General features: G+C 31.8%; 2 protein-coding genes across 3 annotated transcripts; both read right to left on the bottom strand.

Annotated features, from left to right (window-relative positions):
* Positions 1-2,158: 2,158 nt before the first annotated feature.
* On the bottom strand, positions 2,159-3,217 carry LOC138339129 (uncharacterized). The gene has a single exon (XM_069290453.1). The coding sequence runs from the start codon at positions 3,215-3,217 to the stop codon at positions 2,159-2,161; it is 1,059 nt and encodes a 352-aa protein (XP_069146554.1).
* A 4,463-nt stretch (positions 3,218-7,680) lies between these two features.
* Positions 7,681-15,028, bottom strand: LOC101243641 (acyl-coenzyme A oxidase 3, peroxisomal-like). 2 transcript variants are annotated; one of them, XM_004248137.5, is made up of 13 exons: positions 14,041-15,028; positions 12,103-12,220; positions 11,893-12,000; positions 11,610-11,782; positions 11,398-11,497; positions 10,715-10,789; positions 10,488-10,618; positions 9,795-9,930; positions 9,595-9,714; positions 8,848-8,994; positions 8,666-8,770; positions 8,477-8,578; positions 7,681-8,281 (listed from the first exon to the last, which is right to left on the bottom strand). In XM_004248137.5, exons 1-13 carry the CDS (start codon positions 14,526-14,528, stop codon positions 8,033-8,035), a joined length of 2,052 nt encoding a protein of 683 aa, XP_004248185.1. In that variant the 5' UTR covers positions 14,529-15,028; the 3' UTR covers positions 7,681-8,032. The 2 variants fall into 2 exon arrangements, with proteins under 2 accessions (XP_004248185.1, XP_004248184.1); XM_004248136.5 differs by lacking the exon at positions 14,041-15,028 and adding an exon at positions 13,210-13,874.
* Between the last annotated feature and the right edge of the window lie 1,396 nt (positions 15,029-16,424).

The raw sequence follows: 16,424 nt of genomic DNA, 5'->3' as shown, positions 1-16,424 counted from the left end.
TTGTACCCCACTGGCTTGATACATTCAGGTGTTCGGATTATTGGTCCAAAAACTTCACGTTTTTCTAGTGAAGCCAATTCAGCTTGAATTGCATCCTTCCATTTTGGCCAATCATTTCTCTGTCTACATTCGTGAACAGATTTTGGCTCAAAATCTTCATCTTGTTGCATTATTTCAATAGCAACATTATAGGCAAATATGTTGTCAATCACAACATTATTTCGGTTCCACAACTTTCTCGTCGAGACATAATTCATTGAAATTTCATTATTTTCAGAAGTTCGAACCTCCTCATCATCATGTATTATGACTTGGGTCTCATCTTGAGAAATTTCTTTCAACCCATGATCATTTATTCCTTTTCTCTTTCGAGGATTTTTATCCTTGGAACCAATTGGTCTACCACGCTTCAAATGTGGTCTAGACTCATTTGCCTTAACAATTTGTCCCGTCGGGATATCAACTCGAACTGGAGCATTAACAGCTGGAATATGCGATTTAGTAATCCTTGGAAGATTCGTAAATGCATCTGGTAGCTGATTTGCAATGTTCTGCAAATAAATTATTCTTTGAACTTCTTGCTCACATTGGTTTGTTCGAGGATCCAGATGAGATAGAGATGATGAATTCCAATCTATCTCTTTTCCCAATGACTTATGTTCTCCCCCTAATGTTGGGTATACTGATTCATCAAAATGACAATCAGCAAATCTTGCCTTAAATAAATCTCCAATCATAGGCTCCAAATATTTTATGATTGAAGGAGATTCATACCCAACATATATCCCCAACCTTCTTTGCGGCCCCATCTTTGTGCGTTGTGGTGGAGCAATTGGGACATACACCGCACATCCAAAAATTCTAAGATGGGAAATGTTTGGCTCTTGACCAAAAGTCAATTGTAATGGGGAGAATTCATGATAATTGGTTGGCCTTATGCGCACAAGTGTTGCTGCATGCAAAATAGCATGCCCCCACATAGACACAAATAACTTTGTTCTCATTAGTAATGGTCTAGCTATCAATTGCAGACGTTTAATCAATGATTCTGCTAGACCGTTTTGAGTGTGAACATGCGCAACTGGATGTTCAACAGTTATACTAGTAGACATACAATAATCATTAAATGCCTGAGCTGTAAACTCACCAGCATTATCTAGACGGATTGTCTTTATTGTATAGTCTGGAAATTGTGCTTTCAATCTTATTATTTGAGCCAGCAATCTCGCAAAAGCCATGTTGCGAGTTGATAATAAACACACATGTGACCATCTTGTAGAAGCATCTATCAAGACCATATAATATTTAAAGGGTCCACATGCAGGTTGAATTGGTCCACATATATCACTCTGTATACGTTCCAGAAACGCAGGGGATTCAATTCCAACCTTAACTGTTGATGGTTTAATGATCAACTTTCCTTGAGAACAAGCAGCATAAGAGAATTCCTTTGATTGAAGGATATTTGGGCTCTTTAAGGTGTGTCCATGTGAATTCTCAATGATTTTGCGCATCATATTAAATCCAGGATGGCCCAACCGGTCATGCCAAATGATAAAATCATTAAAATTAGTAAACCTTTTGTTTACTACGGCATGTGATTCAACTGTACTTATACTTGTATAGTACAACCCAGAAGAAAATGCAGGTAATTTTTCATGCACAATTTTCTTCTCAACATTAATTGTAGTAATGTAAAGGTATTCAACCTTTCCTTCATTAGCCGTCTCAACATGATAGCCATTTTGGCGAATAACTTTGAAACTTAATAAGTTTCTTTGAGACTTACTACAATATAATGCATTATCAATGCTTAATATTGTCCCTCCAGGTAGTAATAAGGTCGCTCTTCCAGAGCCCTCAATTAATTTTGTGTTGACATATGCCATTTTCATAACCAAATTAGAAAAGTATTTCTTTTCTTTTAATATTGTATGCGTTGTAGCACTATCAAGAAGGCATACATCTCCATTACTTATCTTGAATCCAACTGACAACTGGGGATTTCTATTAATTTTCATTAAAATAAAATACATCAAAAGAAGGAAGAAACAAAATTAACAACGGAAATTTAAATACTTCAACATAAATAACATGATAATTAAAAATACATAAGTAAAATATTAACAGACTTCATTCCCCAGCTAAAAGATCAAAATCAGTTTCGATCTCCAAAGAAGTCATCAACTTCCATATGAGTAATGTCACCAAGGCCATCAAAAACATCATCCTTTAAAGCCAAATTTGCTTCAACATCCTTATCATATTTCTGAGATGTTCTCGGCTTATCATCATCTTTAAGAGTCATATGTGACTCAGCTCGAGCATTGGAAGAGGAAGCACCACTTTTATTTCCTTTCTTTTTAAAGGAATTTTGATAGAGCCTTACAAAATGTTCATGTGTGCGACATTCATTCTTCCAATGGCCTTTCATGCCACAACGACGACAATTACTTTTTGAGGGGTTATTTTGAGAACTCATGTTGTTCTCCCTTTTATTATGACCACCACCTTGACGATTAGTGTATCGTCTTTTATCTTTGCCACGTCCCCGTGCATTATTATAGCCCCGATGATCATCTCTTTTTACTTCAGATTGATCACGTGCTTCCATCACATTTGCCTCCAGTAATGGAGCAGCTCCAGTGGGACGAGCTTCATGATTTTTCATTAAAAGAGCATTATGTTGCTCAGCCACCAAAAGACATGAAATTAGTTCAGAATATTTCTGAAAACCCTTTTCACGATATTGCTGCTGCAATATCACATTTGAGGCATGGAAAGTAGTAAGTGTCTTTTCCAACATGTCCTCATCTTTTATAGTCTCCCCACATAATTTCAATTGGGAGGTTATCCTGAATACAGCTGAGTTGTATTCAATCACGGTCTTAAAATCTTGAAATCGTAAATGCATCCACTCATAACGAGCTCTTGGCAACACTGTTGCCTTTAGGTGGTCATATCTCCCCTTTAAATCAGTCCACAATTCAAGTGGATCTTTCACCGTCAGATATTCAATCTTCAGGCCCTCATCAAGATGATGACGAAGGAAAATCATAGCTTTCGCCTTATCTTGACTCGATGCTTCATTTCCCTGAGTAATAGTGGCATCAAGACCTTTAGCAGCCAAGTGAATCTCAGCATCGAGTACCCATGAAAGATAATTCTTTCCAGAAATATCTAATGCCACAAATTCAAGTTTGGATAAATTCGACATAATGAAATTATGAGAGAAAATGTGAATCAAATAAAAATATTTATATAATACCTTTCCAAGTAGCAACTTTGTGCTGATAACGTGTTGTAAAGAAAGCTCAGAATATAAGAAGAAAAAGACAAGAAGTATAAGATAGAGGAGATAATTTTCTTATTCAAGTATCTATTACAAAAGGTGAATGATATCTCTATTTATAGAGTTGAGATATCACCCCAAAGGCCCCCACGATAAATGTCCAATTAGTAGGTACATAGTTATCCAAATGATTCTTATCACCTTGGGAACATGTATACATGAATACAATTAAGTCTTGAGTAAATCTAAAGGACAATCCACACAATTCAATGGATTTATAACAAAAATGGATATGTTCACACGATAATCTAGTTTATTTTAGACATTTTTGCCCTTTAATTAAATATTAAATGGAAAAATCCTTTTGGCCAGAAAAGTTTGGCTATAATTTGGCCAGAATGATAAAATGATATGTTCACTCTATAATCTAATTTACTTTTAGACATTTTTGTCCTTTAACTTAAATATTAAATATATTATTCAATTATGTTTTCAAAACATTGAAAATGATTAGTGAGATTAATTATTGATGATTTCATAGTTAAACATGGGAAAGGAGCCAACAAATTCACAGAAAAAAACATAATTCAATTTTCCTCCTTTTTACTTTCATTTTAGTTTATTTTTTTTCATTTCATATTTCTTAATGATAAGAAAAATGTTAAAAAGTATAAAAGAGAAGTAAGGTGTAAATTATCTATTTTAATTTATAATTTTAAGTCGCGAAAAGATAATTTATATCTATATTTAAATACAAAAAATTTATATAAAAAATAAAAATATGAAATATGTCGAGTTGGCTAAAGAGTTACTCTTATTTATGCAAAGAAGTTGTTACACACCGATTTTCTAAAAAAAAAATTAATGATAAAAATATATTTTATCCAATTATACTCAAAATTATGTGAGCAAAATATGAAGAAAACTAAAATTACCATCTTGTTTCCTCTATCATGTGATTATCTTCATATTTTCGGTAACATATGAATTATATCATACGCAAAAAAGACTCATTAAAATTAATTTTTACTTATTATTTCAGTACTAGGGACATATACAATTTTTTTTTATAAAAACGTTGATGGTGCTTCATTGAAAATTTTTAATAACATAAAAAGGATATATAGAGTTTTTTATGATTTCAAAATAAACTTTAATAAAATAATTGAAACAAAAACATCTTTATAGTTCTCCAATGATAATGACAAAACAAATTTAACATGATCTAGATTTAAGTTTCAATATTAGTATTGTTTGTTATTTTATTAAAAAATGTTTGCTATCAAATGATATGCTAAAATATTAAGTATATATAGTTGTAGTCACAATATTTTTTTTTCTTTCATATTAATATTTGTTTTGAATTGATTGATAGTTTTTAAAATTAAATAATTTTTTTGCATTTATTATATAAATAAATTTAAATTACCTATTTAAATTACATTTTACATACTTTTTTTATACATAATGTAAAATAACTTAATAATAACATCAAAACTCAAAATACTTTAGAATTGATAGATAATAACACATTAAAGAAATACTAAAAATCATATGGTTTATAAGTGTCGATCCTATTTAACAACAACTCAAGATAACTACACATTAATGTTGAAAAATTACATATTTAAAGTTTATGTTTGATTATTATGTTTTAAAAAATTAAACTACATATTTACAACAACGTGTTTAAAAATTAAACTACATATTTAAATTACATATTTGATTACTATGTAAATTATGTATTTTTATAATGTGCTGATGTCTGTCAACTCGAAAGTATTTTGAGATTTGATTGTCGTTATTGAAATATTAAAATTCTACATTAAATAAAAATAATTTTTAAAACATATATATCCTAGTTATGTTATACTTTACTTATACACGTTAAAAATATATTGTAAATTAATATATACATAAAATACATCTATTTTAAAGTATTATAATTGATAAGTAGGTATTGAGTGATCTTTTATTCATTTGTTTTGAAATATCCACTTAATTAATACTATTGGAATAACTGGATTATATAATCATTGTTAAAATTAGTGAAATAATTTCACCATTTTCTATATATGTTAATTCTTGTGCGGAATGATTATAATATAAAAAAATAATGTGCTATTCATGACATAGTATTGAATGTCTTATAATCAATTATTTTTAAAAATATCGAAATTTCAATATAATTTTTCTCTCAAAAAATATCCATAGTTAATTATATTTAATGAAGAATTTAATTAATTTTTTAATCTACGCTTAATTACTATATTTTTTGATTTTTTTATTACAAAATAATTAAGTATAATCATTAGTAGATAAGATAGTCATATATAGTTATTATTAATGAGAAATTTTGATTGTATTTTCTAATAAAGAGATTTATTTTAAGCGAAAAAATAATTTTTCAAAGGTATACTTTGGCACCTTAGGATCATAATTGAGTTTAGGGGAGGGGTATATGTAGAACATAATTTGCTATATAATGAAAAAAAATATTAATGTATAAAAATAAAATTACAAAAATATTTTTTAATTAAAGCGTACATTTTTTTTAATTAACTAAACAATACTTATTTTTAAAAATAAATTGGATAAACTACACACACAAAAAATAACATTTTTAATTTTCTTTTGCAGTCAAATAGTTAATGTTTAGTAGTTTGGGAATTAGAAAAAAAATTAATTTTGTTTGGAGGGAAAAATATTGAGGAAATAAATGTAAAACTTAAAATAAGGATATTTTAGTCTTGTTATATTTCTGGCCAAATTTTTCTGGTCATTTAGCATTACTCTTTCAAAAAATACTTTCTTTTTTTCTATATATCTTTGGATTTTATTCCTAGAAATCACTTTTTGTTATTTTGTTATCTTATTTGTTCAACCCGAATATCTATTAAAGATATTTACTCTAGATTGTCTTGCTTTTAATTGTTTGAGAAGCAAAGATTTAGATAGTCGGTCTTTATATCAATAGATATAACTTTATTGTGATCGAAAGATTAGAACTAGATAAAATGACCACAGAGGATTCATATAGTCATATTGACCAATTTGAGAGTGAGATGTAATTAGATTAATCGTTCTGTTATTTGAACTTTGTGAGTTTGAGTCTGAAATTCTATCAATTATTTAAAATTTATAGTTATTTGGTCAAAAAATTATTAATCACATATACATGAGTTTCTGCTCCGTGGTGGATTAGATGAGGAAAGCAAGACTAAGATAGTATGGTTACGTAAAAAGGAAGTGCACTGATGCCCTAGTTAGGAGGTGCAAGAGGTTGATGTAAGGAGTACACACAATAGAGATAAAAGTAGGCTGAAAAAGTATTGAACAGAACATGGCAGAACTTGATATTTTTATGGAAAAATGCACAAGTATCCACTCAACCTATGCCCGAAATCTCAGAGACACACTTAAACTATACTAAGGTCCTATTATCCCCCTGAACTTATTTTATAAGTAATTTTCTACCCTTTTTCGGCCTACGTGGCATTAGCTTGAAAAAAAAATCAATTAACATTGGACCCACAACATCGTACCACGTAGGCCGAAAAGGGGTACAAAATTATTAATAAAATAAGTTAAGGGGGGTTATAGGACCTTAGTATAGTATAAGTGTGTCTCTGAGATTTCGGACATAGGTTGAGGGTGTATTTGTGCATTATCCTTATTTTTATGGACATGACTCTAGGAGTGGAGATAGCATATTAGGGTTATTAGGGTAGAAGATTAGTAGAGGTAAACTGTTGTCTTGCCTTGCGAAAGTTTAGGCTTGTTAATACCTATCGTAGTGCTAGATGTTCCCTTGTAGGTCTTGCATTATATTGTTTATTGTGTTACGATTATCATATTATTTTGTTGTTATTATTTCTTTCTTGTAGACTTTACAACGCTTTTCATATTTACTGTTATGCTTCTTTTTTTACTTGAATTTGATCCACTTGAGACGAGAGTCTTTTGAAAACAATTTTTCTACCTCCACTAAATTATGATAAAGTCCGCATACTCCACATTTCATGAATCCTACTTAGTGAGATTTCACTGGGTGTTGTTGACTTGTTGGCTAGTACAAAAAAGAAAATTGTTCCAAAAACAGAGAAATATAATCTAGACAAATAATATGACACTAGATTTAAATCAAGAGTCATATATAACTCGATCTCAGATCGAAAATTAAAAAGTTAAAAGAGAGTTTGAAAAATATAGAAGTCACTTTTCTTTGAATTAGAGGAAAATAAATCAATTTGGAATAAAAAATTCCCAAATACTTGAGCCATAAATTGGTAATGATCACTGCAAAGACATCAATTCACTGATTTTGCTCAGAGCTAGGATTTTAAGCTTGACTTATGAGTTCTAGGAAAAAAGGACAATTTACAGAGTTTTATCGAACCCGTAAGCAGAACTAGAATTTTAAGTTTATAACTCATGAGTTCTAGATTCACAGAGTTTTATCAAACCCGTAAACAGAACTATAACTCCGTCCCTTTTCAAATGTCATGATATCTTAATGAGCATATACACATAGACAGATCATCTATAACATACCAGAGGATCAAACAACACTTTCTATCAGTAAAACTATCTGTCCTTTCATGACTAAAGATAAAAGGTGAAATGTACTTATTTTTTGAGAAAGAACAATGGCAAGTAGCCTATTGGTTATTCATGGCAAACACATAAGTTGCAACAACAAGCCATGTAAGCCAAAGGATTGTTCAGAAGAACGACGAGCTAGTTTTGTTCAGACGACCAAGCATTGGCTTCAACCCAATTGAAAGCTATCGGGCTCAAGAAGGCGTCAGGTAAGCCAAAGGAACTGACCAAGGAAAGTGCATGTGGCCTTAGTTCACTGCATAGCTTTGCAACTTCTTTTCTCACTATTGCAGCGTTGTCCATGGACAGGTATCCGTATCGGAGGAATGCAGCATCCTCTTCTAGGGTGATCAGAACATACATCGATCTGACGAGATCCAAAACGTTCTGCAAGAGAATTTACGGTTGAACACAACATATGACATTAGAAAACTCGCATTCTCATTACGCATGCAAAGGTCTAACATTCTGATTATTCCTGTCAGTGAGACATTTCATGACTTTGCCCACTGCACCTACCCTTCTCGTTAAATAGTTGTGTTAAACGACTATAAAAATGATCCGAAAGACATTTTTAAGTACCTTAAGGGGGCCAGATGTGACGGATGCCTCTGCGTCGAGGAAAGTATGGAGAACTGCTCGGTCTGAGAAGGCTCTCCCCAGGTCTTCAGCAAGCTGATAATTCTGTCGAGGGGGAAACGTTAATTTGTTATATGCAAGCACCCAATACAAGCTGAATAAGAGAAGAATAAAGATGAAGAATATGCTTACCAAAGTAAAAGCATATTCCTTGCTTTTTCCCTGTGCCTGGCATTGCGAAACTTCAGCAGCAAAACGTTCCAACAGGTCTCGTTCCCGTAGGCAGAATATGTCATTCTGGAATAAAGGCAATCAGAACTTCTGACCTGATAAATGAGCATCTAAAATGAAAGAAGAAACAAAAGCTTTGTTACCTGGAACTGGGCTTGCCTCATTGTAATACTTGTAAGTTGTGAAGGTATGACGGGACGAGAGGTGTTCATGTGTTCTAATCCCAATCCTCTGAACGGTTTCTTACTCCTTTTGGCTGCCACATATTCCCCAAAAAGTGCCTTGCTTACCTGCCATTACAATTTTTCCATCGAACAACAAAGTTACCTAGCGACTATGCAAAGAGATCATCACAATCTATGATCCTAACAACTTTTTGACCCAAAGAACCACGCATGCTCTTGAGAGTGTTACAAATTCTTTTTACAAAAGAATCACGGAAGAATTCGTTACTGTTCCATTTTTATCCGAGTCAGAAGAAACTACATATTACAAAAACATAACTAGTGTAATCCCACAAGTGGGGTTTGGGAGGGTAGGATGTACTCAAATCTTACCTCTACTTCTACCTCTGTGAGGTAGAAGTTATTTCCGATAGACCCCTCGGCTCAAAAGGGAAGTTTTTGAAGCAGCATTGCAAGAAAAATATGACAGTAAAATAGCAAGGTACAAACTAAATGCAGCAAACAGATACTAATACACATCGGAGTATAAGAGACTATGCAACTACTAAATACTGCTACTAATATTCTAATAAAGAGAGAAGGAGTCTAACCCCCTATATCTCCCAAATAAAGTGTGAAAACTTTGGTTGTCTACTAACCTTCTACCCTAATCAATGACCTACATATGTACTATACTTTGTAAAAAAAATAGGTTTTTTACCATACCTGTTGCATAAGAACATTGTTGTCACCCTCAAAAGTAGACTGCACGTCATATTCACCTTTTAGCTGGCCAATCCTATTTTCAGTCTTCAACCCTTGGCCTCCACAGGCTTCACGACATTCCTGATTCAATATTCAAAGAATCTTATATAGTTCGGAAGAAAGCTAATCGTTATAATCCAAGTTCTTCCTGTGCATACTACCTGAAGAGTTCGCATATTATGCCAACTTGCAGAAGCTTTAAATGCACTTGAAACAACATGAATAACTTTGTTCATCTCAGGTGTCCTCTTGACGTACATCATTTTCAACTGGTTAGCAGCAAAGCTCATAGCATATCTGCGAGAGAGCCAAAGATGGGTCAATTAACTGGGAAGACCATAAAATTATACCGACATAGCTGACAATTTATGATATGTAGATGAGTGCCAAAATGGCAGACTGCACGGTAGGTTTTAACAAATGATGATAACGTTGCACAAGTACAGTAGCTGAAAATAGAAAACAATTGGCCCGAGGATGTGGGAGGTAAGTGACTCTGACAACATACTACAAGAAAAACATGACAAATTAGTAAAGGAAAAAAATTGGAACACATTCTCAAAAGGCTTATTTATAATAAAAACAAGTTTCAACTAGCAGGAGCAGAAGAGTTTCTATACATACTTACCGCCAGAAAGTTAACTACGGAGCGACAAAATGGATATTTGAAAGGTTAAACATACTTCAATTCAAAAGAGAAAACAACAAAAGTTTTTGGTTATTTTATTGATGTAGTACTGTTGAGAGAAACAAAATGAAGGGGGGAAATCATAAACAAAGAATAATAATACAAAGAGGACGAAAGAAAGAATGCATGGTAGAATAAATTATATAGCATTTCAGTGAGCTTTTACGTTTTTGCAAGAAGAGGAAGAAGTCGCCGTTGATGACTTGGGTAATCAAGTATAAGAACTTCTGGTCCATTAGGAGTAACTGAAAACGCTCTTCTTGTCAGCGAGTATCTTATCGCGGTTGCCAAACCAATCTGGCAAAGCATCACGAACAGAAAAATGAGATGCCACAAAAATACTATGAGTGGTAAATAAAATATGTGTGTAGAAGCAACTGTTGCTTGTCATACCTTTGCGGAGTAAACTGCACTAGCTGCAATTGTAACACGGCCAGATGTCAAAGGAGACAAAAATGCTGCAAATCTCTGGGAACAAATTGTCAAAATCCAGTTAGCATTATCCTCCGCAATGTTTCTTGACGAACTGTCAAAACTTTAACAATCTCCTATGATCGTAAAGAATCACTAAAAAAGGGCAGCCCCGGTACTAAAGCTCCTGCTATGCGCAGGGTCTGGGGAAGGGCCCAACCACAGGGGCCTATTGTAAGCAGTCTTACCTTGCATTTCTACTAGAGGCTGTTTTCCCCGGCCTACCATAAAGAATCACTAGTAGATAAAAATTATCCTTATTATGCTTCCTCAAAAAAAAAACTTGCACTAATCAAGCACAACAAAATATCCCTCCGTCCAAAATTATTTGTCATGTTGCGCTTATCAAAAGTCAATTTGACTAATTTTCAAAGGTAAATTAGATCACATTAATTCGATATTTTAAACAAAAAAATTAGATATTCTAAAATTATATGAAAAGTACTATAAATTACAATTTTTTGCATATTAATATGATGAAAAAATACATCTAAAAATGTTAGTCAATTTTTTTTTAGTTTGATTCTAAAAATAGAAACCACGACAAACAATACCGGACGGAGGGAGTAATTGGGAATCATTGCCTTGGAACGAATTAAGTTTACCTGGTCAGGATCCTTGATAGCAGTAAGATATTTCCCATCTGGAGAAACATCCGCCACTGAATTTAACAAATTTTCTCTGGGTACCCGGACATTGTCAAACCTGGAAAATGAGATTTCACAAAATCTTAGCTCCTAACTGCCAAAATGAAGCCATAAACTTTTACTACAATTTACTCCACTTAAATCCAAATTTAAGTACAGTTCTTCACTACCAAATTCTGCCATTGTCAACACCATTTAAGCCAATCTTGTGACCACAATCAGCTATGCGGATGTTTGGGCAAATGTCACCATTTTCATCTCTGATCTGAGCAATAAAAGCATGGACACCTTGATTTTCCCCGTCAATGATGAGCTGAGAGAAAACTATGGTATGTGTTGCATGCTACAACACAGTCAAGAGAAATGATGTCAATTTAGACTAAGGCTCAAGCAAGAGTTAAAACATCAAACAAATAAACATTCCAAAAAAAATTAGAGAGGAAGTATAGTTACATTAGCTGCACCCCCAATCCAATACTTCTGAGCTGATTCACATGGAGTATTTATGACAAACTCTCCTGTGCTTGAATCATATGTTGTGACTGTTTCAATACCTCGAACCTGAACGGTACTTGCAAATATATCGGTTAGAATTGCAGAAACAATTGACAAAATTTTACTTTCTAAAGTTATATAATATACACTCATACAACTTTCACATACATTACTTCCATGCCCCAACTCTGTCATCGAGAAGCAACCTTTAATCACGTAATCCTCTGTGTCCTTCAACCATTTATCATGATGTCGTTTGGTACCGAAAAACTGGATTGCACCACCCCTGAATCAATCAACCAAAAAGTTCAATGATATTCGGATAACCTGGAAATTCAATATATGCAACGACAACAACCAATCAAAATTGTCTCTACAATAAATTCCCTCCATTTAGGTTCTTCTTATAATATTCCTAAATTTATCTTTTTCGTGCAATAGTTTACCACCAACATAAATTTCTTCCAATAATGTACTTTTCAAGAAAGCTCACTGGTATGCAGTTACCCCGGAAGTCTGCCGGAAAATATAACATAGAATGTTTGTACATAAAAATTCAACTTAGGTTGTTACAAATTAATCAAGCAATCAAGAATGTCCATGCTCATGACATAGTATTGATTGATGAAACGCGTGGTATAGTTAACGATGGGCTAGAAGTTTGGAGACAAATCCTAGAGTCTTAAAGTTTTCTAATTAAGAAGGACTAAACGAGAGTACTAGGAGTGCAAGTTTAGTGACGTAATGCATGAAGTGGAGGTGGAAGTGGAGATCGATGCACAAATTATACCCAAGGAGCTTCAAGTGTCTTGAGTTCATAATCCTAGAAAACGGGGAGATTGATGTCGATGTCACGCGTCGCATTGGAGCGGGTAGGCAAAATTGGTGCTCATCTTCGGAGTACTGTGATAAGAATGTGCTAGCAAGACTTAAGGGCAAATTCTATAGAGTGGTGGTACCGATATTTTTATACGGGACAAAGTATTGGCCAAGAATGTCCAAGTCCAAAAGATGATACAGTGAAGATGAGGATACGAGCACACTCAGGAGATATATCAGAAATGAAGTTATAAGGGACAAGGTGGGAGCGGCCCCAGTAAGAAGGTGTTAGAGGTAGGTTATACCAGAAATCTAACCGGGGGAGGTGATTAGATAGGACATGACTCCATTCAACTTAATAATAAATATAAAGGTATGGACTCGAAAATGAGAATAAACCTCTAGTAGGTAGTCGAGTGTTGCTGCACTAGGTACATAACGGACAAAAAGGCATACCATAGGAGAAAATGTACACCCATCTTGATGGAAAGAGAATGATCATAGATAAAAATACAATCCAAGAGAGCCAATTTCCTCAACTCATCTTCAGGCCCTTTAACAGTCAGCCAATCCTTGGAAAACCCATGTTCAACAAGGTACTCAATCCTCCTCATGGTCATTTCCCTTTGCTGTTCCTTAGATTGACTATAATCAGGTGAAAGAAACACTTTTCCACCTCTTCTTACAGGGTTAAAAAGTTTGCTCTGTAATATCAGACCAAAAAACCAGTCCCTTTCCTCCAAATTGTGACCATCCATGAGCTTTCTCATCTCTTTAATGTCAAAAACAGCAGCTGTCTCTGAAAGCTCAGGTGGATTGTAGCTAAGACATGGCAATGATTGAAGTATAACATTGAGTGTTGGGGTTTCTTGTTTTAGGTGTCTGCTGAGTACTTTAGTTCTGAAATTCACTTTCTCCATTGAAGAACACAAAAGATTGGATTTTTCCATCATTCAGAGTTTTAAAAAGTAATGCTTGATTCTGTATGAGAAATCAACCAAAATGCTAGTGAGACTGAATTTTCTACCATTAGAAATGTTGAAAAATTCAAGGTTGGTTGGCTGGTGGGGTAGGTGATTAATAATCATGGGATAAATGTCAACATTATTTTACTCATAATTACATTATATGGTGGTCCACTAAAAGGGATTTATATAGCTTTGGGCTCTATCGTATTAATAGCTAGCTTTTAGAGTATGGTTATCGACAAATTATATGTCACTCTACATAACCAATGGATAAAGTAAAAAAGCAACAAATTTTTTTTTTTTAAAAGAAAGAACATACCATAGGAAAAAATGAACTCCAACTTTGATGGCAAGTGAATGATCATAGATACCAAGACAATCCAAAAGACCTAATTTCCTCAACTCATCTTCATGCCCTTTACCAGTAAGCCATTTCTTAAAAACCCCATGTTCAAGAAGGTACCCTATTCTCTTCATGGTGATTTCCCTTTGTTGTTCTTTAGATTGATTGTAATCAGGTGAAACAAAAACTTTGCCACCTCTTTCAATAGGGTTAAACAGATTGCTCTGTAACATTAAACCAAAAAGCCAGTCTTTTTCAACAAAATTATGACCATCCATGAGTTTTCTCATCTCCTTTGTGTCAAAAATGGCAGAGGGCTCTAAAAGCTCAGGTGGGTTGTAGCTGAGACATGGGATGGATTGGAGCAACAAATTGGGTGATGGGGTTTCTTGATTTAGGTGTCTGCTGATGATTTTGGTTCTGAAATTCACTTTCTCCATTGATGAAAAATGGGATTTTTGCATTCTTGATTAGATACAAATCAAGATAAAAGAAAAGGGGAAAAAAAGATTGAACTTTTATTATGATAATAGATATAAAAATTGCTTTTGTAAGAAGAAAATTAAGGTTTAAATAGAGTGTATGGGCATATGTGTGACTGACTTTTAAGACAAGATGATCATCCTCACCATTTGGTCAAAAATAATTAGTTGGCACAATATTCAAGAACATTTATGGTTTAATAGAGTATCTCTTATAAAAATAGATATTTAAAATTAATTACTAATTTAAATAATTAAAAAATAATTTTTATTTTTAATATTATTCGTTTTTATTTAATTAAAAAGTTATATAAATTTTGAATATTTTTTATTATAATATAATTATATTAATCAAATTACATCTTTTATTAAATTTTCTTTAAGAAAGTGCATGACTTTATTTTGATAAATAAGTATAAATGGAGAGAGTTTTTTGTTTTATTAAAATATTTATAAATTATTTTATTAAAGATAAATCGAATAGCTTAAAGTTGAATGGTTGGTATTAAATATAGAGATAGTGTTGTTTTTCTCATCTAGGAACTAAGTAAAAGGAAAAGTGAATTATACTCTCTTTGTTTTTAGTTATTTCTTATTATTTTTTTAAATTTAAATTTTATTTACTCCTTGTGTTTCTTTTTATTTGTCTATTTGAGGTTATACTGGTCTTTTTTATTTATTATTTTTGACAAATTAAGAAAAGAAAATTGACTTATTATATTTTCTTTTGATTAGAGAGTTAATGTTTTTGGAAAAAGATCGAATCTCTTTAATGAGTAAATAAATTTTGAAATTTTATCGATTAATAAAAATAAAATGATAAACTTATCAAGTCAACTACTATTTTGTAATAGATGTGTCAACTAAAAAAAATAGGGATGAAGTGAATATATGTTTCTCTTAATTCTAAAATAATTAATGTTAAACAACAAAGTAGGCAAAAGATAATTAATTCTCCATTTATTGTGTAAGTTGACAATTATTTTGGAACAGATATTTTTTAATATATATGAAAACTAAAAAAGAGTTCAAGGAATATATATTAAGATGGAAGGAATATAATTTTAGACATTTAAAACAAAATTAATTACATTTTTTTTATTTTACTCTTCGTACCTTATATTCATCACACTAAACATCAATTAATATGAGTATTCTTGTAATATATTCATATTAATCATTTTTTTAAAGAAAGTGAAAAAAATTTAAATAAACAAAATAAAAATGAATGGAAAAAATTATATTATTTTAATCACATGTTCTCCTGGTTATGTTTACTTGTCCAATATTTAAAAAAATATTTTTTAATATATTATCGAAAGATATTTTTAAAATTCAAATAATATTTTACCGCACAATTTTGTCATAAAATAAAAACTAAAAACAACACTAACTTGTTATAGACAAGTAATTAAAGTACTAATAATAGTGAAACTAAAATTGAACTTGCCCCAAATAAGAAATTTTTATATATATATATATATTTATATCTTAAATTTAGAATCTCTAATTTAAAAAACATATTGGCAATACATATTTTTATATATATTTACATCTTAAATTTAGAATCTCTAATTTAAAAAACATAATAACAATACATTCTTGGATGATGAAGCATCCTTAATTATTATTATGCTTACGGGAACATAAATGCCTTTTGGTTTTGTGTTTGAAACTAATAAGAAGTACAATACAAAATGATTTGTCAATTGGTTATAATATAATTATTATTATATGTGATCATGTAGATATATTACTGTTTATAATATTATAATATTTTATATGTCAAATACATATATATTTTTAAAATACGTTAATATTAAATAATGCAAAAATAAAATATTTGTTTCACAATTTAACATTATAATAACAATTTTG

The sequence above is a fragment of the Solanum lycopersicum genome, chromosome 10 (assembly GCF_036512215.1).
Source record: "Solanum lycopersicum chromosome 10, SLM_r2.1".
Classification (NCBI taxonomy): domain Eukaryota; kingdom Viridiplantae; phylum Streptophyta; class Magnoliopsida; order Solanales; family Solanaceae; genus Solanum; species Solanum lycopersicum.
The sequence above is the reverse complement of the archived record's forward strand: the minus strand, read 5'-3'. Positions and strand labels throughout refer to the sequence as shown.

Excerpts from the sequence above, each read along its gene's own strand:
- LOC138339129 (XM_069290453.1), bottom strand. The coding sequence starts at position 3,217 with ATGTCGAATTTATCCAAACTTGAATTTGTGGCATTAGATATTTCTGGA.
- LOC101243641 (XM_004248136.5), bottom strand. The coding sequence starts at position 13,706 with ATGATGGAAAAATCCAATCTTTTGTGTTCTTCAATGGAGAAAGTGAAT. Across the intron at positions 12,221-13,209 it reads GGTGTACATTTTCTCCTATG|GGGTGGTGCAATCCAGTTTT; the intron begins GTATGCCTTTTT and ends TGATTGATTCAG. Across the intron at positions 9,931-10,487 it reads CTTCCTCTTCTTGCAAAAAC|ATATGCTATGAGCTTTGCTG; the intron begins GTAAAAGCTCAC and ends GCTCTCTCGCAG.